The 26893-nt window shown below is 43.5% G+C and overlaps 1 protein-coding gene across 4 annotated transcripts in view; it reads right to left on the reverse strand.

Annotated features, from left to right (window-relative positions):
* PTPRG (protein tyrosine phosphatase receptor type G) overlaps positions 1–26893 on the reverse strand; it is a 722691-nt gene that overhangs the window by 126338 nt on the left and 569460 nt on the right. For all 4 annotated transcript variants that reach the window (XM_040454574.1, XM_040454572.1, XM_040454573.1 and 1 more), the window contains 2 exons: positions 21997–22154; positions 10366–10558 (listed from right to left, as the gene is read on the reverse strand). In XM_040454574.1, coding sequence (XP_040310508.1) covers positions 10366–10558; positions 21997–22154 — 351 coding nt within the window. The remainder of the gene's footprint in view (positions 1–10365; positions 10559–21996; positions 22155–26893) is intronic.

The raw sequence follows: 26893 nt of genomic DNA on the forward strand, positions 1-26893 counted from the left end.
CCCCCCCCCCCATCCAATCTTCCATCCATCCACCCATCTAGTTAAATACTGATTGAGGAGCCAACAGTGAGCACTGCACCCTCTCTAGCAAAAAAGAAATAAAAAGAGCTAGACATTAGGGGGAGAAACATACAACTTAATGTAAAACTCCAACTGAGATAAGTGTGAAAGAGAAAGGGACTGACACCCTGTTACAAGCAGCTGGACAAAGGCAGTCAGGAAACTTCCATGGGGAAGGTACCCTACAGCTGGGCTATGGAGGCTGAGGAGGGGTGGATTAGGTACAGAGGTGAGGGAAGGGGTACAGGCTGTTGGGACTGGGTGTGGGGGTGAACTGATATGCAGGACGCCAAGGGAAATGAAGTGCAAGATGGGGCTGGAGAGGGGGCCTGGACGGGCACCGTGTAAGGATTGTGGATTTCACTGGAAAGGTGTGAAGACATTCCGGCAGCCTGGGTTTGCATTTGTACCAGGAAGAGAGCCTAGTCCCCTTATTTTGAAATGTGTTCTCCGGTGATCATGTCACATATAATAGTTTGTCCTGAGCATCCAAAGAAGCCACTGCTGACCTACAGACAAGAAAGTGTAATTATTTGCAGAGAACCTTCCACTGCAGGCTCTATACTCTTTCTTCCCTAAATTATTTCATTTTAAAGGTCAAAGCCAAGGAGGGGGTTATGATTATTATTTCTATTTTACAGAAAAAGAAGCCAAGACTTGGGTATTAACTTGAGCAAGCATGCACGAGAGTAAATGGTTTTGAGTCCAGGTTTGCTGAACTCCAAAATCTACACTTTTACCCATCACTTTATATTGTCTCATTCATTCATTCATTCATTCATTCATTCATTCCTTTCATGAGCGAAAGATGACTATCCACCCACTATGTCCTAGGTACTGTGTCAGGCTCTGTTGATCCAAGGATGCACAACACCCTCAGCCTAGGAGGCCCTAACATCCAGATCAAGCGGGTGTACTGACCCACCCAGGGAATAACCCTGTGATCAAAGCCTCAGTAGCCTATGCCCTAAACACCAAAGAAAACCCACCAAAACAAGCAAAGCAGATAAAGACAGAGCCCAGTGATTTCTTTTAGGATGATAAACCCGATGTTTAGGAAGAATACCCAATCCCCACAAGAATGTTTATTTTTGAAGCTCTTTTGTTCAGAGAGGGAGTAATACACTGTGTTTTCAAGCCACCTCATGACATTTAAAACAAAGAGGCCACTGCTTGTAGATTCATTTTGAAGCTGGAAATCCCTTGCGGCAAAGACTGCTGCATTTGGACATATGAAAATCCTGGTTCGCATCTCAGCTCTCCCACTTCCTGGCTGAGAGGCTCTGGATGCTTCCTTGCTCTGAGTCTCAGAACCCTCACATGTGTTAAAACACGCAACAGTGTGTTTCTCTTTTTTGCTCACCCCCACCCAATCTCCATCCTAACGATTAGTAAATCTCAGAGGCTCTACTCCAAAATCCATTCCCAAAGGATCACTTCGACCTCTACCAGGATCACCAACATGCAACCACTGTTATCCTGCAGGGAATATGTCTATTCGTCACCTCCTGGTTTTACAAGTTATATCCTAAGCCTCCTGCAAACATTTTTCACATAGCAGAGAGACAGGCTTAAAAACCTGTTCGGATCATTCCACAGCCCTTCTTCAAACTCTCCAAAGGCTTCCCACTGCCATACGAATACCAAGAGAAGTCTTTTCCAGACTTGACCCTTGCCCATCTCTCCACGCTGGTTCCCATGCCTCAGAGCCTTCACAAATGACCTTTTCCTCTGAGAATTTTGCAGGGCTGGCTCCTTATCACCTTGTGTCCTACCCAGGGAAGATCTCATCCCCACTGCCTCCCCACACTCTACTACTCTTAGAATACTACCTAATTTGATCCTCAGAACACTGAAGCTTTATCATTGTCAGCTGACTTGTTTATTTCTTTCTCCACATTAAAACATAAGCTCCATGATGAGGGACTCTTCTCCCTTGTTACCTTTATTTCTAGTGCCTAGAACTTGTTCATTGTACATGATCAACGAATATTTGATAAATGAAAAGTGAAATAAAAAGTGGCCGAGGCTGTTTTCAGGATTAAAACAACATATGAACGGAAGAAGCCAGCCTAACATTTGGCGCATAAAAACCCCCACATATTGGGGCAGCTGGGGGGCTCATTGGGTTAGGCGCCTGACTCTTGATTTCGGCTCAGGTCATGATCTCAAGGTTTTGTGGGTTCAAGCCCTGTGTCGGGCTCTGTGCTGACAGCATACAGTCTGCTTGGGATTCTCTCTCTCCCTCTCTTTCTGCCCCTCTTCTGCTCATGCACACGCATGAGTGTGCACGTGCTCGCTCTCTCTCTCTCTCAAAAATAAATAATAAATGAACATTAAAAGAAACCCACATGGCCTGCTTAACCACAGGTGCTTCTGGCACTTGGCTTCTAGAGTCAACAAGCTCCCCAAAGGTGGATGAAGATGGCTAACATATGGAAGGAAATGCACTGGCTACGTAAGCAAAAGTAGTCAATGCTACATTAAATGGCTACGAATATGAACTTCATGTCAACCAATCAAAGGCAACTGGTACCAACCCTTTACATATTTACATAAAGTGACAGTAATCATGGGATGCCTAAGCATGTAAAAATGTCTGAGACAGCATGGGCATGACCTTGCAAAGTATGAGAACCTTGGATGCTGGAGAATCCTAAAAACAGCCCTACTTTTTTGCCTTCTTTTTTAATCACTTCTCAGGTTAAAAAGTAATGGTTAATGACAGCTATTTTTAAAAGAAGGAGGTTAAAAACACTCCATTTTTTAAAGTGTTAAAAATGTGTTTTTCTTAGCACTTTTCTACGCTGGAAATTTCTGGAAGTAACAAGATAACTTTTTTGGAACAGTTTCTGGGAGGACAGCTGCATACAAAGGAATTTAATGCCCGCGTCAGAGCTTCTTTTAACAAGATAAAGTAATTCAAGCTCATTAATTTGGTATGTAGAAATGATTCAACTGAAAATAGAACAATATCAATATTTTCTCCCAAAATAACAAAAAACCCCACAACTTTCAATGTCAAACTTTTTTTTTTTCAAAAAAAAATTTTTTTTTTCAACGTTTATTTATTTTTGGGACAGAGAGAGACAGAGCATGAACGGGGGAGGGGCAGAGAGAGAGGGAGACACAGAATCGGAAACAGGCTCCAGGCTCTGAGCCATCAGCCCAGAGCCTGATGCAGGGCTCGAACTCACAGACCGCGAGATCGTGACCTGGCTGAAGTCGGACGCTTAACCGACTGCGCCACCCAGGCGCCCCAATGTCAAACTTTTTAAGAGCAATCATGGCTTTACTTCTTTGTTTGCTAATTTGGGTGGGTAATGTGATGCTCTTTCTCAACGTATTCGGATTTAAAATAGGCTACTTACTGAGACATTCTCACACTGTCCTATATGTTCTAAAAAACTGCTTTTGACCAAAACAGGAAGCAATCTTTACCATTGAAAATGTAGCTAAAAAAGAGATCCCTCCATCAGCAGAAGCAAAGACCATTCTTCAAAAAACATGGCATCAGCTCAGGAGACTGGAGGGCACACAGGCAGTCCAGTGCCCTCACCATTTCCTTTGCTTTTATTACATTAGGCAGTGTCACTTTAATTAAGCCATCAAATCAAATTATCAGATCAAGTGGTTTTGATTCCACTGTGGTTTGAGCAGGTTTCGTTAAATTAATAAACCATATGTTTCATGTTGTTGGAAGGAAAGTTATTTTTCCTCCGTTTACTGTTCCAAAAGTCTTCACAATAGATAGTATTCAGCACTTAATCACCGAATGTTCTTCCATGTGTCCGGGATGTGCTGCAGAATAACTGAAATGACAGCCCATTAAATCCTAAAGTCCGTCCAAGTTATTTACCGACAAAGGGCAGAGTGGAGAATTGGATGTCCCTTGAACAATCCACTGAGCCTAAATATTGTTTCCATTTACTGGAACTTAAAGCTTTATATTTTTTATGGGTGACATCCATTATAAGTCTTTCTTCAGCAACAATACAATATTGAGATGACTTTTCCTCCTTTCCTTTGGTGTTGTACATGGCAATGCGTCCAGTGCTGGCACTGAAAAGCTTGATTCTGTTTTCTCCGTTCCAGTATGTCCAATCATCCTGACAGCAGGGCATGATGGGGACGCATTAACTCAGGCACTCCTCACGGTGCTGCTCAATGAACACCAGGTAATGATCACAGCCAGGGGAATGAGGGAGGTACAGGGCTATAATCAGTTCACTAAGGTTCTCTTACATCGTGACCGTGAAAGATGACCAGGTGTTAAGGTGACTTGGTAAGTGGTTGGTCACTGAGTCGATAAATATCTAATTGGCCCTAAGGTCTTGCAGTGGAATGGGAAAATAGAACCAACCAATGCCTCACGATCATGGTCACAGCCATCTTTAAGACAGAAAATATTTACGTCAAACTAAGCCTGTGAGTGAGTTTTTCCACCTAAGTTTGAGCCATCCTCTAGAGCACCAGTTGGTAAATCTGGTCTGCTGCCGGGGTGCCTGAGTGGCTCAGTCAGTTAAGCATCTGACTTTGGCTCAGGTCGTGATCTCGTGGTTCGTGAGTTCAAGTACCGTGTCAGGCTCTGTGCTGACAGTTCAGAGCCGGGAGCCTGCTTCCGATTCTGTATGCCCCTCTCTGCCCCTCCCCTACTCACACTCTGTCTCTCTGTCTCTCTCTCTCTCTCTCAAAAATAAATGAACATTAAAAAAAATTAAAATAAAAATCTGGCCTGCTGCCTATTCTCGTGAACAAGATATTTTGGGAAGACATTTTCTACACCCATTCATTTGCATATTGTCCATGGCCGCCTTCATGCCAGAGAGGCAGAGCTGAGTAAATGGCCTCTATCTGGTCCTTAACAAAGAAAGCTTACTGACCCTTCCCTTCTGTAATTAATGTATTTTCCCTTCTTCTGTAATAACAGCACAATAAACACACAGCTCCGTAATCAACATGGTAGCTCTCTTAGGCATTGGAAGTTTCCAATAGTGATTAGATAGAGAATGCCAATCAGACAGGCTTTATTTACTTATTTTTTTAATTACCAGAAGATTACAGAACACCATCCGTCTCTTTTTGAATCTTTTTTGCAGAAGACTAGAGAAGAGAAAGGGACTCTGCCTGTGTATTGGGACTCTTTACTGCATACATGTCAAAGGTCTAAGGTCAATCTAAGTCCTCTAGGCTGCCTACTGACGGCCAGTATTTGTGCCTGGCTTTCGGCCCATAGTGCCATGGAATTAGGTGAATTTTCTTGGGGACAAAAAAGGAGGAGCATTTGGTTATGTAGACTACGATTCCATGAAATGTGCATTTAAAAACAAACAGGGAGGGGCGCCTGGGTGGCGCAGTCGGTTAAGCGTCCGACTTCAGCCAGGTCACGATCTCGCGGTCCGTGAGTTCGAGCCCCACGGCGGGCTCTGGGCTGATGGCTCAGAGCCTGGAGCCTGTTTCCGATTCGGTGTCTCCCTCTCTCTCTGCCCCTTCCCCGTTCATGCTCTGTCTCTCTCTGTCCCCAAAATAAACGTTGAAAAAATAAATAAATAAATAAAAAATAAAAACAAACAGGGACGTCAATAGTCACTGGGGAAATGCAAATCAACACTACTTCACATCCACTGGGATGGCTAACGCAAAAAAAGACACATAGCACCTGTTGGTGAGGATGTGCAGAAATCCCATACACTGCAGATGGGAATGCAAACTGGTGCACTGGATTTGGAAAATCGGTTCGCAGTTCCTCCAAACTTGAAAACTGGAGTTACCGTATGACTCCGTTACCTACTCCAGGCTATATACCCAAGAGAACTGAAAACACACGTCCACACAAGAACCTGAACATGAACGTTCACAGCAGCATTACGGACAACGGCCAAAAAGTAGAAGAAAATTCAAACATCTATCACTTGATCAGCAGGTAAACAAAATGTGGTATATCCGTATAATGATATATTATTTGGCCATAAAATGGAGAATTCTGATACATATTCCACCATGGATGAACCTGGAAAATAGTATGCTGAACTATTATGCTAAAAGAAGCCTGAGTTAGGGGCGCCTGGGTGGTTTAGTCAGTTAAGTGTCCGACTTCAGCTCAGGTCATGATCTCACAGTTCGTGAGTTCAAGTCCTGCATCAGGCTTTGTGCTGGCAGCTCAGAGCCTGGAGCCTGCTTCGGATTCTGTGTCTTCCTCTCTCTCTACTCTTCCCTTACTCACACTCTGTCTCTGTCTCTCAAAAATAAACGTTAAAAACATTTAAAAAAAAGAAACATTTAAAAGAAGCCCGAGACAAAAAACCCTATGTTGTATGATTGCGTTTGTATGAAATACTTAGAACAGGCAAATCCATAGAGACAGAAAGCACATGAGTGGTTGCATGTGCTGGGAATGCGGGCGGGGCAGGAGAAAGAAAGGGAAGAAGGAGTGACTGCTACTGGGTATGGAGTTTCGTTTGGGGGGTGATAATAATGTTCTGGAAGTAGATAGTAGTGACGACTGCACGACTCTGTGAAAATACTAAAAACCAATGAAGGGCACACTTTAATTTTATTTTAAGTTCATTTATTTTGAGAGAGAGAGAGAGAGAGAGAGAGAGAGAGTGAGAGACAGACAACGCATGTGCAAGTGGGAGAAGGGCAGAGAGAGAGAGAGAAGAATTCCAAGCAGGCACAGCGCTGTCAGCATGGAGTCCAACAGGGGGCTTAAACTCATGAACCATAAGATCATGACCCGAGCAGAAATCAAGAGTCAGAAGCTTAACCGACTGAGCCACTCAGGCTCAGCTTTTACGTGAAGTGCGCACTTTAAAAAAATGAATGTCGGGGCGCTTGGGTGGCTCAGTCGGCCTCAGTTGGCTCAGGTCATGACCTCATGCTTCATGAGTTTGAGCCCCACGTCGGGCTCTGTGCTGACAGCTCAGAGCCCAGAGCCTGCTTCGGATTCTGTGTCTCCCTCTCTCTCTGCCCCTTTCCCACTCATGCTCTGTCTCTGTCTCAAAAACAAATAAAGATTTAAAAAAAATCAAACAAAACAACACCCCCCGCCGAATATTATAATATGTGAATTAAATCTCAATAAAGCTGTTACTAAAAAAAAAAACAAAAACAAACAAATAGGTTTTATTGTTACTGAGTGATAAAAAGGCATGAGCCCATGACACATGCTATAACATGGATAAATTTTAAAATCTTAATGTCAAGTAAGTGAAAGATAAAAGCAGATCAGAGAGAGGTTGCTTCAAGTTCGGGATAGGAGAAAGAAGTGACTGCAAAGGGTTGTGAAGGAACTTCTTGGGGTGATGAAAATGTTCTAAAACTGGATTACATAGCTACATAACTGTAGTTATACATTTAGTAAAAATTATTGAACTGTACATCTATAACCAATGGATTTTACGGCATGTACATTACCCCATCAAAAAACCCAGGAAACCGGGGCGCCTGGGTGGCGCAGTCGGTTAAGCGTCCGACTTCAGCCAGGTCACGATCTCGCGGTCTGTGAGTTCGAGCCCCGCGTCAGGCTCTGGGCTGATGGCTCAGAGCCTGGAGCCTGCTTCCGATTCTGTGTCTCCCTCTCTCTCTGCCCCTCCCCCATTCATGCTCTGTCTCTCTCTGTCCCAAAAATAAATAAATGTTGAAAAAACCCAGGAAACCCTGACAGACTACAACCAGAAGCGGAACATGGTACACACAGTCACTCCGGGACCCCGTGTAGCGGTACGTAACCGAACCCGAACACGTATGTGTACTCCAGGCTGCCTCCATTCTACCCCCAGGTTCATACCGAAGAGAGGTATGTCTGTATGCTGATCAAAAGGCATGGTCGAGAATTTTCATTATCATCAAACTGTGGAAACAATCCACACCCTCATGGATACTAAAGTGGATGAATAAATTCATTCAGGTGGAGTCTCACAGTGAAATTCGGCAGTTAAGAACAAACCACGGCTAAGATGACCCTCAAAACCACTGCAGAGCAAAAAAAAAAAAAAAAGCAAGACACACAAAAGGACAGAATAGATAATTCTATTGCTATGAAACTGAACAACAGGCAAAGCGAATTCATGGTCTTGGTTACCCTTGGGAATGGACAGTTACTAGCAAGGAGATGGAGACGTTCCTGGGAAGCTGTTGGTGTTAGCCTCCTGACCTGGGTGTTGCTATTCTAGTGTATTCGGTTTGTGAACATGCATCAGGCTGGGTATGTGTTATGTGTGCACTTTTATGTATGTTACACTCCAATAACGTGTCTAAAAAACAAATAGGACTGCACCCACATCTTTCTCTGCCTCCACAGCGATCAAAAAACATTTTAATAGTCACACGTTTTAGGAGTAAGCAATAGACCCTAGGATAATTGCAACAAAGCCTTGTAGAATGAAAAACTGATTCCCTGATTTAAGGATGGGTCCATGGCTCTGCTCAAATTCAGAGAAAGTCCATTTCATGGAAGATCTTGCTCCCTTTGACAATTTAATGTGACAAAAACCATGATCTTCTCTAACTTTTTTGGGTAGTGAGCACCACGCGTTCGCTCTGCACAGGTGATATATCGTGTAGCTCAGCTCATTAAAACAATTTTTTTTTAATGTTTACTTATTTTTTGAGAGAGAGAGAGAGAGAGAGAGGGAGAAAACAAACCCAAAGCAGGCTCCAGGCTCTGAGTTGTCAGCACAGGGCCCAACACAGAACTTGAACCCACAAGCTGTGAGATCACGACCTGAGCTGAAGTCGGAGGCTTAACCAACTGAGCCACCCAGGTGCCCTCCGGCCTGTTTTTTAGCAAAAAACTTTGTAACTGTCATAACCTCAGCAACTGTAGCTACCAGACCTTTTATTCACTGGTGATATAAATTCATCATCCCCTACACATCCTCGGCATTCACCTCTCACAAAACCCCAAAGAGATTCTTCTTTTCCCAAGCAAGTTCTCTTGGATAAAAGCTTTTGAGTTTGGTCGTTTTATTTTTAGCTTGGTTAAAAAACAAAACAAGCCCAAGTGAGGTCTGCTATGCCAGCCAAGCTGAGACGTTTTACAGGTTTGCAATGCTTCCTAACCCTCCCATTGTTCCCAGCCGACAAACGGTGCCCTTGACAAAGTGTCGGCTCCAAATTACTTGAATCTCAAGCATTTCTTGATGGGATCTGGCCACACACTAGCTTCTCTCACCATCCTCAGACAAAATCACACAGACAGGAAGGAAATGATCACATTCTTAAGCTCCCTTTCCTCTTCTTTTAGCTCCTTTTCAGACATATGAGCCGGGAAAATGGGCTCATTCTTATCATCAAAGTGCACATCAATGCGGTTATTTGTGGAATATAATCTCATTCCCTCTACAAATTCCCCCTTTGTGCCTACAAAGGTCATGTGCCAGTAAACTGGTCCTTCTTATTGGAGGTGGGGGCACTCTTAAAACAAAACATTCCCGTGTAACTTACCCCACTAAAAATACCACAGTCTGTCCAGTGTTGATAAGAGACAACAGCCCTTCCCATACTACCCAAGCTCACAACTTGTGAGGAGACCACTGGCTTGGGAAAGAGGCAGTTCTTCACACCCAAAGAAAATTCCTTCTTATTCCTTCCTCCCTCCCAAGTATTGGGACTTGGATCAGCCTTATTCTCTGAGTGTTTCCCGAGCTCTAAGTCATAATGAGGACAAGTCACAGAGCCCGAGGTTGAGCCGTGAGGGCAGAATCAGACTTTTTCATCTCCTGGGAGAGAAATAGATCTTCAGTTCCCAAGAGAATGTAGCAATGGAAAGGAGGAAGATGCCTGAAAACAATAAACTCATGTGTATCAGATACAGGAATCAAGCTGTAAAATAATGGTTTCAAAAAGGCCACGTGATGTCTGGTAGGGGTGGAGAACCTGAGGGGGATGGAGGTCTTGCCTGGTGTGGAGGTGGGTAAGGACACCGTAGAGTGGAGTGCTGGGGGCAAGTGAAAGGCTATTGAGGCAATATCCCGATCTCAATGGGCAGACGGTAAAAAGTAAGACACCCCAAAGCTTTCTGTAGACATTAACCCGTTAGTGTTGACGTTACAAGGTAAAAATACTGACAGAATGACTGACACATCGCTAGTCAAAAGGGCAGTTTTGAACATACAGCTACTTAACCGGGGAGTTATTGCCACAAATGCTTCTATTTATCACCCAGACAAGTCTCTTTTCGCAGAGCAACATATGCTCTCAATACCGAGTTCCAACTCTTGGCTGTTGCCGAACTCCTTTTCATTCGAAGTAATTTAGGATAAGGAATCTTGCTCTGGGCAAGAGCGTGTAATCCACACATACCTTTAGAGGCTTCTGTCCCCAGTGGGTTTTCTAAGAAGTCTGTCATGTCAGGGTTCCAGGCGTCGCGGACCGCAGACTTGGACACCACCCTGTCATTCAGCCCTTGCTGCGGTCGGAAGTTGTTTCTCAGATACTCCACTGACTTGACGTGGTCCTGCTGCTCCGTAGTGAAGATGGAATAAAAAGCCTCGAGCTGAACCGAGAACCAGAGAGGGAAGGGAAAACAAGACCACCGATGAGAAAAGCTAAGTGGTGCAAGGTGGGTGGGGGTGACAAGAACACCAAATGCCAGGACTTGCCCAAGGCCGAGTCGGACAAGCCCAGCAGGACCCAGGTTGCCTGATGGAGTCACTGTCGACAGGCTTATCTGGCTGCGGTTTCTGTCCTGCCAGCCAACAAGTAGAACACTCCACTGGAGGGCTGTATGGAATTCTTTTAGTTGGGGTCTTGGAAAAGAGTTCTGGTCTCTCTGCTGTGCCCCCTGGCAAGACCGTTAGTATTCTGGGGAGGAGCACAAAGTTACGGTGAAGCTGGCAGGTTCTGGAGCCAGACTACCTGGATGGCAATTCTGACTCCACAGCTCAACCACTCTGTGGCCCCGAGAAAGTTGCCTAACTGCTCTGAGCCTCAAGTGTTCCTCAATAAAGTCGTGATAATTATAGCAGCATCTACCCCGATCGGGTGTGTGCCAGGACTAAATGAGATAATCTGTGTGCAGTGCTTAAAACAGTTCCTGGCACGTTAAGACTCGATAAAGACTAGTGACTGAATTCTTACTAAGCATCTTCTTACATACGTACTAGAGATCGAGTACACAGCAAAGCTGCTAAGGCTTAAAGCTGCTGGATGCAAGGCTTGTGAAGTAAACTGCCCAGTTTCAACATTTACCAGATGGGTAACCATAGTCAAACTCTTAAAGGTTTCTGAAACTCAAGTTTCCATATCTGTAAAAGACATCTATTACTAGTAGCTATCTTATAAAATTATGGAAAGGATTAAAATGTCTGGAAATTATTTAGCAGCCAGTAAGCCCATAGTAAAGGTTAGCTGCTATCACTTTCATTAATATTATTAAAAAACACTTTCGACAAGATTACTGGCCACACTTTTATGGAAAAGCAAAGAAAAAATAATCAGGACTCCATGATCATACGTCCATTATCAAAAAGGATTTTCTGTGGCCATCAATCTTCTATTCATTAAAACAAACAAACAAACAAACAAAAAAACACAAAGTAATTTCAGGGGTAGCTGGCTGGCTCAGTCCTTTAAGCATCCCACTTTGGCTCAGGTCATCATCTCACGGTCTGTGAGTTTGAGCCCCAAGTCAGGTTCTGTGCTGACAGCTCAGAGTCTGGAACCTGCTTCTGATTCTGTGTCTCCCTCTCTCTCTGACCTTCTCCTGCTCACTCAATCTCTCTTTCTCTCTCAAAAATAAATAAACACTGGGGCGCCTGGGTGGCTCAGTTGGTTGAGTGTCTGACTTTGGCTCAGGTCATGATCTCATGGTTCGTGAGTTCAAGCCCCACATCGGGCTCTGTGGTGACAGCTCAAAGCCTGGAGCCTGCTTCCAATTCTGTGTCTCTGGCTCTCTCTGCCCCTCTCCTGCTCATACTCTGTCTCTGTCTCTCTCTCTCTCAAAAAGAAACATTAAAAAAATAATAAGAATAAACATACAAATCAAAACCACAATGAGATACCACCTTACACCTGTCAGAATGGCTAACATTAACAACTCAGGCAACGACAGATGTTGGCGAGGATGCAGAGAAAGAGGATCTCTCTTGCATTGTTGGTGGGAATGCAAGCTGGTGCAGCCACTCTGGAGAACAGTATGGAGGTTCCTCAAAAAACTAAAAATTGAACTACCCTACAACCCAGCAATGGCACTACTAGGCATTTATCCACGGGATACAGGTGTGCTGTTTCGAAGGGACACACGCACCCCCATGTTTATAGCAGAACTATCAACAACAGCCAAAGTATGGAAAGAGCCCAAATGTCCATCGATCGATGAATGGATAAAGAAGATGTGGTATACATATACAATGGAGTATTACTCGGCAATCAAAAAGAATGAAATCTTGCCATTTGCAACTACATGGATGGAACTGGAGGGTATTATGCTAAGTGAAATTAGTCAGTCAGAGGAAGACAAAAATCATGACTTCACTCATATGAGGACTTTAAGAGACAAAACAGATGAACATAAGGGAAGGGAAAGAAAAATAATATAAAAACAGGGAGGGGGACAAAACACAAGAGACTCATAAATATGGAGAGCAAACAGAGTGTTACTGGAGGGAGTGTGGGGGGGGGGCGGTGGGCTAAATGGGAGAAGATTAAGGAATCTACTCCTGAAAGCATTGTACGCTAGCCAATTTGGATGTAAATTAAAAAAAAATAAAAAATAAAATTAAAAAAAAATTGTGAAAATAAATACATAAATAAACATTAAGAAGATTTTTTTAAAGGATTTTAAAAAAAACAAAGCGATTTTATGATATAAGAGAAATGAAGCTGAGAATGGGTAACAGAGATGTGTTCTCAGTGGACCAGAAAGTTATCCTGGTAACCAAAGAAATAGAGTTAATCTAAAACGTCCAGCCATGGAAAATACTAACGCCTGAGGGATGGAATGAAAAAGAGAGACACTGAATGAACTCTTCCCGGCCCATTTGGCTCCCTGAATACCAAATCAGAATGCTTTCTTAGGACAGTGTTACAACGTGAAAGATGTTAGATGCTTCCCAAGCGGGCACTGAGTGGCTGTCCTAGGCTTTGGGGGACAAGAAGGTGGCCAATACCAATGTGTAAAATAAACAAGAGCAATATGACTGGGTGTCTTCCTGTGCCCCCTTCCCCTTTTTTTAATGTAGGCTCCGTGCCCAACATGTGGCTTGAACTCACAACCCTGAGATCAAGAGTCACATGCTCTACTGACTGAGCCGGCCAGGCCTCCCCAATCTGGGTTTCCGGATGGTAATCTCGAGGCCTGGAACTAACCCCAGTGCTTCTCAAACCGCTTCAGAGAATGTCACAAAAATTGACCTGCTTGATCTGAAACTCACTCTCTTTGCATGAGAAAGCAATGATCATAGTGACCGTAGCCAAGAGAAATCATTTAAGTACCTGGATTCACCTATCAGTCCACCTCCCCTCCAATTCTCCTGCAAATGTAAAGTGATAATAAACCATGAAACTTTCCCTGCTTTTTCATCAAGGTAATAGAGTCAGGATGGTCTCTCAACGAGCCCAGAAGCAAAAGTAGCCTGGTACTGTGGTGTCATTCCCATTTTCTGCTGGTCACGTAACTTCTAAATAACTCATGTGGCGGCTGTTCAGAATTGCCTCTCTTCCCACTCTTCCTTCTGATGCTCCTTCTTTATTTACAGTGAAGAGAGAGAGGCAATAAAACCAGAAAAATTAAGAAAACTGGACTGTTTACTCTGCCAGATGGGACCCACTCAGATAACTGGAGGTATTGAAAAATCAAATTGCCCCAACCTGGCAATGTATATGCTTCTGATAGGACGGCCCAAGTCAGAACCGAACACATCCACCCGTGAGAGAAAGTTTCAGGTTTTTCTTAGAGAAAATAACTTAAAATTACATGGAAGGAATTAACAAAGAGCCTCTGGAGACCATCGAGGGAAAGACCAACCAAAATGATTAAAAGGATGGAGGATAAATCCCATGTGGAAAGGTTAAAGGAAGTGGAATTGTTTAGCCTGAAGAAAAGGCAAGTTAGGAGTAATTTGATTAAAGGCCCTTGTATGTGGGAGATGCTGAACAGCTCTTCTCCATGTCCAGAGAAGGCCAAAAAGAGGCAACTGGTTTAAATTAAAGCCTTAGAGACGTGAGTTGAATAAAAGGAAGAATTTCTTAACTCTCAGGGTGATTTTTTTTTTTTTTTTTTGATTTTGTTTGAATGGCCGGGCTGCCATACGTAGCAAGGTATACTGGAAATCTTCTGGAAGAGCAGCCTTCTGTCCTGAAATAGCATAATCTCTGAGATGCCAAAAAAGGATGGCCTTGGAGACTGTCTCGGCAATCTAAGATTTGTTTATTCTCTAGAAGACTTGCCTCTTTCACAGCTAGCATTTAGTTCTCCTACAAATTTTATTTCTGATGCCTCAAGAATTAGTCATATAACTGTAAGAGGCAGGTTCTGAATTTAACACAAAAATGCTTTTGCTTAAACTGCTTTTACAGCTTAATGACATGCCATGGCTTAAAAGCTCGGTAGCTTCCTTGTCATTACCTCAACTTGCCCAGAGATTTCCAAGGGAGGATGTGACGGTTCACGGAGTGAACTGATGACCTGAACGATATTATACTGTCATCTGGATCATAGCTTCACTGGACAGTCACACAAAAGAGGAAAAGGAGGTCAAGCTTAGCAGACTCATCAAATGTCCTTTGGTAGGTTGGCAGCATTCACTAGAACCCTGTCATTCCTCTACGTTGAATGAAAGTTGCCAGTGGCCTCTCTTGTTGGTATCTGGCATGTTTGGCCATTGAGTGGAAACCGCCATGATCCCTGGGTTGGCAAAGGGAGTCTATGTTTTCACTTTGGCAGGTGAACAGTGATACTCTGGGTGAGAAATCCACTGCAGATTGTCCCTCGGCCCTTACCCTGGCTTTGTAACCACGCTCGATAAAGGGGAGCCCGGCCACCACCTGGACCTCCGCTTTTTGAATCCAAGCAACACTATTTACAGAGACTACAATAAGAAACACTATTTACAGAGACTACAATGAGAAGGTGTCCTCTAGGATTGTACCACACGGCAGCAATGCCCAACACGGAAGCCACAGGACAAACTGTCAACCCTTCTAGACCTGGTTGACAGCTGCACAGCGATCTTTTAGAAAAGATCATGCCTCCGTTCAAAGCTTTCTAGGGCCTCCAATTCTAATGGTGGGGCCCTAAACTCATAACTCTTACTCTTGCTATCTGGGTTCAAAACCCTGTTTTCAATTCCTACTTGCTACATGGGTGACCTTTGGTCAAAGTATTTGATGTTTCTGTGTTTTGGTATTCTTACTTGTACAACAGAGATAACATCAATACCTACCCCATGTAGTCCTTGTTACTATTAAATGAGTTACTATATATAATGTGTTAGGAATAATTCCTGGCATACAGTACATATTCACTAAGTATTATTATCATTACTATTAGTCTTATTTTATGAGGAATGTGGGAACTAGGATTGTATTATATGCTTCCAACAACTGTAAGATGTTCTCTCTGCTTCTCCCTCCTTTCTCCCTTGTAATGTATATTTATCCAACCCATTATGTGACAGGTACTTTGTCATGGAATTTACAAACATTACTTTGGTTTCTAACTTGTTTTAGTTTAAAATAATCACGTTAGGGGCACCTGGGTGGCTCAATCGGTTGAACATCTGACTTCGGCTCAGGTCATGATCGCATGGTTTGTGAGTCTGAGCCCCGCTTTGGGTTCACTGCTGTCAGCCTGTCAGCACACAGCCCACTTCGGATCCTCTGTCCCCATCTCTCTGCCCCTCTCTGCCCTCTCCCCAAAATGAGTCAATTTTTAAAAATTAAAAAACACAAAATAATATCATTCAAGTAGCATTATTAACAACACTATTATATCATTACACTAGCAGCTACTATTTATTGAGTGTTTATTACGTGCAAGGCATTGTGAGAAGAGTGCTTTGTGCTTTCCTTTAATCCTCACAGGAATCTCATATGGTTGGTGGTATTGTCAGATCATTATTATTATTTTTGGCTGATGAGGAAACTGCGCTTAGAGACTTTACATGACTTTCCCAAGATCATAGAATGGAAGTGAGGATTAGAAACTCCTCATGCTCTCAGCCACTTCCTTTCCCACGCAGAATAGGCCTGCAGCATTATTCACCGAAAGAGTAACATTGCAGTGGAGATCTGAATGCGATAATAGAAGTCCCCAAACTGTTCCTTTTAGCTGACCCTGAAAGACCACTCATGTGGGGCACCCACCACTGGCAACAGAAATCTATCTGCACTTTTCTGTACTCTGGAAAGAAACAGCCTACAGCTCGACACAGAAGGAACCGGAAACCATGAGCAAGATGGCGGACCCAAGAAAAAGAAGCTGTGTACCACACAAAGCCCACACTTTTATTCACCTATTCTTTTCCAGAGGCAAGTAATAAACACACTTGGATTTATCTTTACTTTAATATAACTAATGAAGTCTTTATCATTTAGTAAAAATAAATGGAAGTTTTTATTTCTATAATGTAAAATTGACTTTTTAACTTTTGAAGTGAACATGTAAAACATTTCTTTCTTTTATCCCTGCTTGGGGAGTTGTAATTGCATTTTAACTGGTGCTGTTTCAAGAACAATTTTAACCTTGAATTGCAAATGTGTTGGCTGGAAGTGTATATAAATCATTTCAACTTAGTTTTTATTATAAAAATATTACAGAGAATAATTAGTTTTTAATCTGTCGGTTCAAATCAAAGGAAAGTTGAAATCTATTCATGCTATTCTTGTGCAAAAAGACTCTCATCCACGAGATGTGGGGAAGGGACCATCGTGGATGAAGGGGGAAAATGAGAGAAAATCAAAAGTAATATAATTATGAACCAGTAAAAGGCTCATGTGCACAATATTTTATAGGACGGGTATATAATGGCAGTGAAACAAAGCCAGAGTCCATTATAAACATAATAATAAACTCCAGGGTAAGCATTAAGAACTGAAATGTCACACCTAAGGTCATGAGGCACTTCAGTGTCGGAACACATTTGAGGGGTGACAGGGCAGGCCCTGTTTTGCTGCCTCGTTATTAAACAAAAGTGATGGAATATTAAATTCCTAGTAGCCTGGAGCATCCAAAGTTTTACTTATTGAACCATGGCTACAAAAATAAAATCCGAGAATAGCTAGCTAACTACACGGACATGTCCCTCCTGTAGCTACAGATAGTTTTGCATGAAGACAATAACAGAAAGGCCTTCTACAGAAAGAAACAAATTAAACCATAATTACCAAAGAATACGATCTGTTGGGATTAATAATGACACCTCACCCCGCCATTTAAAAAACCTCTATTCACATGCACTGTGCCTTATGTGGTGTTGGAATAGAAACTTTCTGAATTATGTAATTCATTAGTTGTTGTGGCCTTGAGGTAAACGTCAGGGCTATTAATAGCCCGTAGCCAAATGCAGCTGTCCCACCAGAAATGTGGCCAGGCCCATATGTTAAAATGATAATAATTTGGATATATTGGGTTGAATAAAATATAATATAACAATGAGTTTCTTTTTCCATTTTTTAATATGGCTGCTAGAAAATTTTAAATAATGTATGTGGCTTTTGTTTTATTTCTACTGGGCAACGTTGCCCCAGAGCCTTGGTGATTATTTAACAATAGCAACAAAAAACCCACCTACTATGTCCCGCAGTGCCAGGCACTAGTCTAGGTGTTCCACTCAGATTCCATCATGTAATCTTTATAATGGCTCCATGAAGTAGGTATGTTATTATCATCCCCATTTTACAGATGAAAACTGTGGCACAGAGTAAGCCGTTGAGTAGCTCAGTAATTTGGCTGAAAAATGGAGCCAGGAATGAAACCCAGGGAGTTTGGCTTGAAATGGAACATGGTCTTTTTTATTTTTTTAAGTTTATTTACTTATTTTGAGACAGAGAGAGAGAGAGAGAGAGAGAGAGAGAGAGAGTCAGTCCCCAAGCAGGCTCAGCCATGTCAGCATGGAGCCCAATGTGGGGCTTGAACTCATGAACTGTAAGATCATGACCTGAGCCGAAATCAAGAATTGGATGCTTAACTGACTAAGCCACCCAGGTGCCCCAGAACATGGTCTTGTTTCAAAAAAGTTTCTCTGCTCTTTATGACAGAGATAACAGTGGTTAAAAAAAAAAAAAAGGTATGCAAATAAGCCTTTTCTATCCACTCCAGCTTATTGTTAGAAAAAAAAAAAAAATCAAACATCCAAAAGCAAACAAACTAGACATCTTCCTATTTATTGATTACTTTTTTGACGGAACCTCTAAGAAGCACTTAAACAAAATTCACGCTAGGCAAAATATAGGTAGTATCGTATTTTAGACTACTGGAAGCAAATAGTCCTGGGAAAGGGAAGGTTGGGATAGTTTCCAATGGCCAAAGCACTGTCATTTGGGAGCCACTGTTCTAGAATAAAACACATCCTAGTATACTGAACTCAAATGATCACGTTCTCTGAATGATCACAAGCATAACACAGGCACCATCTCAATGTGCTAGTCCTGTTCCTTTGAACTCTTACACCAGCACTGAAGAGTGCCACCATTTTGTTTGGGTGACAAAGTCATGGCACGATGCGTGCCTATTACTTACAGTAGATGTTCAGTGGAACCAAACACCTAAGCCATGCTGACTGCTGGCCAACCAAGCCAACGTGCGATTCCATTAGCAACAATGAATTGAGATCTAGATTATCACACAGGCCGGAGTCAGAGCTCACTGGCTACAGGGCTGGTTTGAATATCCAAGGAGGCTCACAAAAAGAGGCAAAATAAGCAGTTGTTCATATCCAGAAGGCTTCAAAGAATCCACATCATACAAGTGCTAACCGTTGCGTTTTACGGCGAACACACTCTCGTCTCCATCACCTACGGGCACTCACTCTGCGTAAGACAGGAGAGAACAGGAAACGGTCTTTGGAGAAAGGGAAGGATGAGGAACTAGGAATGTTTTCCTTCTGACAGAAGCAGACATGGGATTCTGTCTACTTGGTCTTCCGCACTGGCTGTCTGCCTTTGTGCAACGAACATTCTGTGCTAGCTTCCGAAAGAATGTTGGCAGGGTCAGGGTGGGAAGGTCTGAAGCGATAATACTTGGATGGCTAATGGTTTCCTTTCCAAGGGCTGACACCGCCGTGACCTCCAAGCAGTGCGCCAGAAAGGATTCTGTTTGGCCACATGAAAATGAGCTGTTTTCCTCCCTTGGGGGGGAGAGAGAGAGAGACAGAAAGGGAAGGAGAGGAACAGATGAAGCTGTGTCTGATAAAAGGATTATCTAAGGGCGGTTTCTAGTAAACAAACTGGGAAGCCAAAACGATTAATTTATTTCTTCACTATTTCCTTGGAAAAACACTACCTACAGAAAAGTCATATATTGGAAGTCACAGAGCAAAACTCTTTCACTGCTTCTTCTCTCTGAGGGTCTCAGTGGCAGGCAGTGAAGAGCAAACAGCTGTTAACCAAACACTTTCTCAGACCCCCCCAGTCACCGGATGTCAAAATGCTTCTCACTGACAGCACTTGACAAGACACCCAAGCCTACACCTCCGCCTTTTGTTTGGACCCATGAGATATCAGAAATTCTAATAAAAGCCAGTACTAAACAATTACTACTAACCAGACTTGCATGTCTTAACCTTGTTCTCTCAAGCCCTTGTATCTTTGAAAACAAAAGCATCTATCTTAAGGGACAAAAAAAGGATCCCTTTTCAAAATTCCCTGCCCCAATCCAGGGGAGATAAAAATTTGGATTACGATTTTACTTTATTCTAATAAAACAATGCTGACTTCACCATGAAGAAGAAAACTCATTTCCTAATTCATTGTCTTCTTAGGGCTGGAAATCCTGTCCGGCAACCACATTTCTAGTACTTCTTTGTTCATCGGAGAAGAAGTAAGAGAAACAAAATTCTCAAAGTACAACGTCAACAGCAGTGAAGCCAAGTAAGTCTGTGTGGCCTAACTGTAACGTGTGTCTCCTGCACATAGTTCCTTCTAAACGTGCTCCATTTACCCCCAGAGGGACAACACTTAAAGCTTTAGAATGCTACCTGGTACCTTTGATGATTTACTTCAGGAGGGACACGGGACCCAAGGCCAGCCAATGTGTTGGCCAGCCAACATCTATTCAGATTCATCTTCTCGAATACTTGAAGTAGGACCCACAGCATTGTTAGCTGGTAGCTGGCATTTGAGTCGAAAGGTAAATAGGTATGAGAGTAACCATATTTGGCCAAGTAACCAAAAGAAAACAAACTGGGAGAGAGAAGGGATGAGAATCTTGTGGAAGTACAGAATCACAGAGCTGTGGCAGAAACTCCAAGACTTAAGACCCTGTGTGGCCCCTGAAAGATAGAATGTGCTTCATCTTCTAGTTACGGTCCTGGTTATGACAGCTCCGTCTCAGGATGCCTTGACTACTGTTTCTTTAAAATACCCCCTTATGTGAGCTACCTTAAGTGGGTTTCTATTTCTTAAATCCAAAACAGACCTGACCACGACACCATCCAACCCTATTTCCCCCGGTCTCTATTTTGTACTCTCTGCCCTTATTAGGAAAATCTTTGGATTATTCCCCATGGCAGCCAGGTCCACAATCTTGTTGTCTGTGTTCAGTTTTACCACTGATATTATCACATAATTCCAAAACCTCCCCTTGCCCACTGCAACATTCCTTAGTCCTAGATGTCACGCTCTGGGAAGACATTTCTGTGAGCAGCTCTAGTAAGAACCTTCCATTTTTAGACCATCCAGGTTAATGGCTCAAATCCCTTTTCTTACAAATCCTACCCATTGTTGTTGGTTCTCGTTTCTGAAATTATGGAGAAGAAACATAATCTTCTACTTCAGTGCATGCTGTATTTCGGCGTCTCACATATATCCCCTCTAAGAATTTTCTTCTATCTATTTTCCTTCATGAGGTGATTCCAAGGTTCCCTGTCCCTTCTCACTCCCACCTGCCTGGTGGTTCCTATTCCTCTGACATGGCCCCCAAACCCATCTCCATTTCACCAATTTCTAAATGCATCCTCCCGTGAAATCAGCCCAGGTCACACTGGGAGAGAAGCGGTCAGTGTCGTGGTCACCAATGTGGGTTTTGGAATCAGACAAACCTGGGCTTGGTTTCTGGCTTCAACATTCATAAGCCATGAATTCTTGGGCATGTTACCCAATCCCTCCAGCCCATGATGTCCTTATGTATACATCTTAGCCCAAGAGCCGTCTCTCAACTGTGTTTGCCCACTAAGTTGGCTATAACTAAAGTGTTTGCACACAGAAAGAGTTCGATCGATGCTATTTATTCTTTCATTTCATTGTGTATACAATCCCTCTCTTTTCTGAACTTTGGGTAGGTTTAATGGGTCAGAGCATGATCTCTGGGGTCGGACACCATGGCTTAGTCACTGGCTGTGTGGCCTTCGGCAAGTTAGTTCACTTCTGTGTCTCTCTATTAAATGGGGGTACAAAAGGGTACTTACCGCGTGGGACTGTTGTTCATGAGGATTAAATGGGTCAGCACATATAAAGAGCTTAGAAGAGTTTCTGGCACAAGCTGTCATCATCATAGAGGGTAGCTATTCTCTCCTCAAGATCGATACTTACATAATACCCGATTTCATAGCTGCAGCTCTGCTCAGCCAGTTAATTTGCGGCTGAGGGGCCATGTTTCCTAGTTTACAATTCTTGGTTTCAAATATGTTTGTTGGAAAGAATGAAGGAATCAACGGGGAGCAGAGGATCAAAGTTAAAAAAAAAATCCTTACTGGTGTTCTGTAACAATGTTAGACAGTTGAGTCAACATAAACAAACAAGTAAACACAGAGGCCCCATTTGGGGCTGAATATCTACCTGATGGTAAGAGATGGGGACAGGCTTCCGGAAGACTATCCACTCCACAATTTCACTACATGGTGGGGTGGTCAGAGAACCTGTATACCGGTAATAGCTGCCCAGGGATGCAGGCAGGAGGTCCCGGAGGACGAAAGGATCCAGAAAGGTCTCCTTCTCTGTTTGGAGGAAGAGGGAAAAGAAAGGCACAATGGTAAGTCGTATTATGCTGCAGACACACAGTCAAACCCTCGGCATGCTGATGCCACATCACAAGCCTTATGTTTGTTTACATCCTGAGAAGCACTAGCATTTGGTGGTGGGAGGGCCACAGAAAACAAAGCAGTGTTTCCCAGGGTGTGTTCTGAGACACCACAGTGCACTGTTATTTCATGAAAAACACGTTCCATGATGAGCAACGCAGGGCAATCTGCAGTCCCTCCCTCTTCCCCCAGGAAAGAGCCACAACACTAGCACAGTGAAGTCTCTGAGAAGTCCTGCAGAAAACAAACGGACTTGATTTTTTTTTTTTTTAATTTTTTTTTAACGTTTATTTATTTTTTTGGGACAGAGAGAGACAGAGCATGAACGGGGGAGGGGCAGAGAGAGAGGGAGACACAGAATCGGAAGCAGGCTCCAGGCTCCGAGCCATCAGCCCAGAGCCCGACACGGGGCTCGAACTCACGGACCGCGAGATCATGACCTGGCTGAAGTCGGACGCTTAACCGACTGCGCCACCCAGGCGCCCCCAAACGGACTTGATTTTATGTAACCCACCCCTTCCCAGTCTTGCATCACCACTGAACCCTTCCCCATCTGATACTTACGAACTAAAAGTCAGTGGAATGAACTCTGGGACGCCCAGGAGAAACTCAGCATGAAAAGAAAACTATAAGCCAATGGTAAAGCTCAATTCCAAAGTTGGTTACATCTCATTATAGTTTCACCCAGTGCCTATCCAAATCAAAGTGAAATCTAACCAACAAACAACCCTGAGGTGAATGGGTTGTATGATGGCCCTGAAAATAGGCTCCTTCTTCTTACAAAAGCAGAGGGGTCTTTCCGTAAGGAGGAGAAATGATATTTTCAGTTGAGACCTAAAAATATTATCTCACGATAACTCTATGAGAAAAACAAGGTGTGGAAGGGAATAGTGCCTGCCCGAGATCACATAGCTCCTAAGTGGCAAAACTGGGATACGAACCCAGGCATGTTGACACCAAAACTTGGACTGACTCAGCTAAAGATGAAGCTGAAGTTAACTATGTGAATATTGAAGGGTGGGGGCAAAACAGAAGAAAAGCATTTGTGGCTGTGCAAACAGCATGTGCAAAGGTCCGGAGGCAGTAAGAAACAGTGCAGCAGAGATTAGGGCACGGTGTTACAGTTCTCCCAATCAGGCACAGTAGATCATCCAGCCTCTTTTCCAAATCAGAGAAGGCTCTACTCTCTTCCTGGGTCTCCAAAGGTTTAGCCCTCCCTGAATTTAAGTCTGGGATTCCTTTCTTATACCTTTTAGGGATATAATAAGGCTATTATAGTCCTGTTAGTGGTTTGCCTTAGCTCCCTGATGGCCTTCACCATGGGCCCAAGGACATTCCTGGGGGCACCTGAGGGCCCCAGGTTACTTTCTGGACACATCTGTGCCCACAGGAATATTCTTTCCAGGCTCCCACCCCTCTTTCTTCTTCTTTTATGCAGAACAATCAGTACAGGTATTTGGGCAACTGTGTATCCATAGACTCAAGAGATCTCTGTAACTGGGGGATAATGCAAAACCCCAACAGAAATCAACTCTTCAAAGGAAATTTTTTTTTTTTTTTTTTTTTTTGCTGGGTGGCTCAGTCAGTTCAGCATCCGACTTTAGCTCAGGTCATGATCTCACGGTTCATGGGTTCGAGCCCCATATTGGGCTATGTGCTGACAGCTCAGAGCCTGGAGCCTGCTTTGGATTCTGTGTCTCCCTCTCTTTCTGCCCCTCCCCCACTCATGCTCTATCTCTCTCTCTCTCAAAAACAAACATTAAAAAAACTAAAAAAATTTTTTCTTTAATGTTTACTTGTTTTTGAGAGAGAGAGAGCGAGAAAGAGAGAGCGAGTGCACAAGTAGGGGAGGGACAGACAGAGAGGGAGACACAGAATCTGAAACAGGCTCCAGGCTCTGAGCTGTCAGCACACAGCCCGACACAGGGCTTGAACCCACAAATCATGTGATCATGACCTGAGCCGAAGTGGGAGCTAGGTGCCCCAAACGACTCTTTTAAAATAATTAAAATGGCAATTTCCTTTTGGTAGAGATTAACTGAATAACACTTCACACTTATTTAACTTTTACTGTATGCCAGGCACTATTCTAAATATTTACATGTTGTAAACATTTAAGCAGTACTCACTGTATGTGTCAGGTCTTTTTCTTAGAACTTTACAATGATTTATTTATTTAATTCTTAATATAGCCCCACAAAGTAGTCCTACTATTCCCAATTTACAGAGCTGGAATGCACAGCCAGGTAGTTGGGTTTAGAGTCCAGGCTTTTATTTTATTTTATTTTATTTTATTTTATTTTATGAGAGACCACGAGTGGGGAGAGGGGCAGAGGGAGAGAGAGAAAAAGAGAGAGAAAGAGAGAGACAGAGACAAGAGACTTAATCAGGCTTCATGCTCATCGCAGAGCCCAACGCAGGGCTCAGTCTCCCGACCCTGAGACCATGACCTGAGCTGCAATCAAGAATCTCTCAAGTGACTGAGTCAGCCAGATGTCCTAGGCTTCCATTGTTCTGAAACCATCACTATATGCTTTTAATTTACAGCACTCTGTGTATGTGCTTTTAATAATCCAAATTTACAGATGTGGAAATCAAGGCACAGAGAGTTTACATAACCAAGCCCAAGGTCACTAGTGAATGCAGAAACAGAAGCACTTATTCATGAGACTCAGAAAACTTGGCTGATTCTCATACAGGTTTTCAATTCCATTTTTTTTAAAGAAAAATTAAATATTAACTAATAGAGGCAAAAGTCTTCAAATTATAGGGTTCTATAACCAAAATGACAAAAGCGGTTTCTGTTTGGACAAAAGGCCGGAAATCACCGAATTGCTCCTCCGCCCGCTGGCAAGTGTGGGTTTTAATTTCAACCTGGTTACCAGCAGCCTAATGATGGGGTAAATGTCTGCAAGCGAGCTTGGCTGGGACCGGGTTGGCTGGGAGCAGGAAACATGTTGGCCTTTGCTTGCCGCCTCTGTGCCTCCTGGGCTGTGTAAATAGACAACACGAGGCCCCAAGCAATACAGGGGGCATAGGGCCTGGCATCACAAGCCACAACATCACCATCTTGATTGTAGGTGAACTTGGCATCACACCACAGCCCACCGAGCTGCCTTAGGATCAAGGGCTCCAGACCGAACGACCAGAAAATCTTTCGAGTTTTTCCCTAGGAGCCTGATCCAATATGTGGGCTGCAGTTCAGCATGCTGCGGGCAGACAGGGAGAGAGGAGAAAATCCCTCCACACTCGCACACCCACAGGGGTGAAGCCCCACCTACAGCATCCAGTCCAGGAACAGGTGGTGGCTTTAAGGAACATGAAAAGATAGAGCAGAAACACCTGCCCCGCCAACCTGAGGTGGCCGGATTTCACAAGGGCACACTGTTTCAGCAGGACTGGGACTCTGAAATATACACAAGTTCCTGTACGGGCTTATGAATTCGGCAGGGACTGATGGAAACTGCAGGTGTGACCATTGCTATAAGTGCAGAAGGGCTTTTTTTTTTTTTTTTTTTTTTTTTGTCCTTGACCAAACCCAAGGGCTTCAGAGGTAGGTTCTAGCATTAACTGATGAGCAGGTGCCATCAAATGGGTGGCAGGGCAGGTAGACATGGTGACAGGGACAGAGAAGCAGCTTTGCTGCGTGTTGACTATGCCACAGTCACCACCATTGGGTCAGATTCTGAGACCTGGAAGGGGCTTAGACCACCCTAGTTCAGAGGCTTTGGGAGTCAAGGAACCCTTTATTCAAACAAAATCTCACACGGGAAGCAGCCAACTCAACAAGTTCAAGTGCAGCCCCTGTGGTTAACGTTGAGCTGGGAACCCAGGGACACCTTGGAAACCACCAATTTAGTCCAATTCTTTAATTTTACGGCTGGGGAAATAGAAGACCAGAGGGATGGTCAAACACTTGAGAACACAGAAATTCAGATGGAATCCTTTCTTCAAAGAAACTGCTCAGGATCTGGGACAGTAAGCCTAGGAGTAGGAGCTGAAAACCAAAATCCAACCACTGATCTCTTCAGCCCCTCATGTCTCCGTCCCTAAGGAGTTGGGGAGGAGAGAAGATTCCCAGCCCGTAGGGTTCAAATCTCAACTCCCTGACCTGTAAGCTGTGTGATCTTAGTTACTAAAGCTTCCCGGGCTGTTGTGAGCTTAGAACATAGTAAGCATCTCATAAATGACAGATATCATTCTTATTCTAATTCTTAATACTTGTATTATTATTATTACTTTTTTTTAACGTTTTATTTATTTTTGAGACAGAGAGAGACAGAGCATGAGCAGGGGAGGGTCAGAGAGAGAGAGGGAGACACAGAATCTGAAACAGGCTCCAGGCTCCGAGCTGTCAGCCCAGAGCCTGATGCAGGGCTCGAACTCACGGACCACGAGATCATGACCTGTGCTGAAGTTGGACGCCCAACCGACTGAGCCACCCAGGTGCCCCTATTATTACTTTTTTAAACTACCAAGGCCTGGCCACCTACACCTTACATAGCTATGTACTTCCTTTAATGCTTGCACATGTCTTTTTTTTTTTTTTTAACCTTGATTACTAGTGCCTTAAAGGTGCATCACGTCTGACATATGGCCCATCAACCTGGGCAACACAGGTTAGAATTTTCTTTGCCAAAGCTCTAGTAAGAGGT

Source organism: Herpailurus yagouaroundi, unplaced genomic scaffold (assembly GCF_014898765.1).
Source record: "Herpailurus yagouaroundi ecotype Mexico unplaced genomic scaffold, PumYag 213, whole genome shotgun sequence".
NCBI classification, from domain to species: Eukaryota; Metazoa; Chordata; class Mammalia; order Carnivora; family Felidae; genus Herpailurus; species Herpailurus yagouaroundi.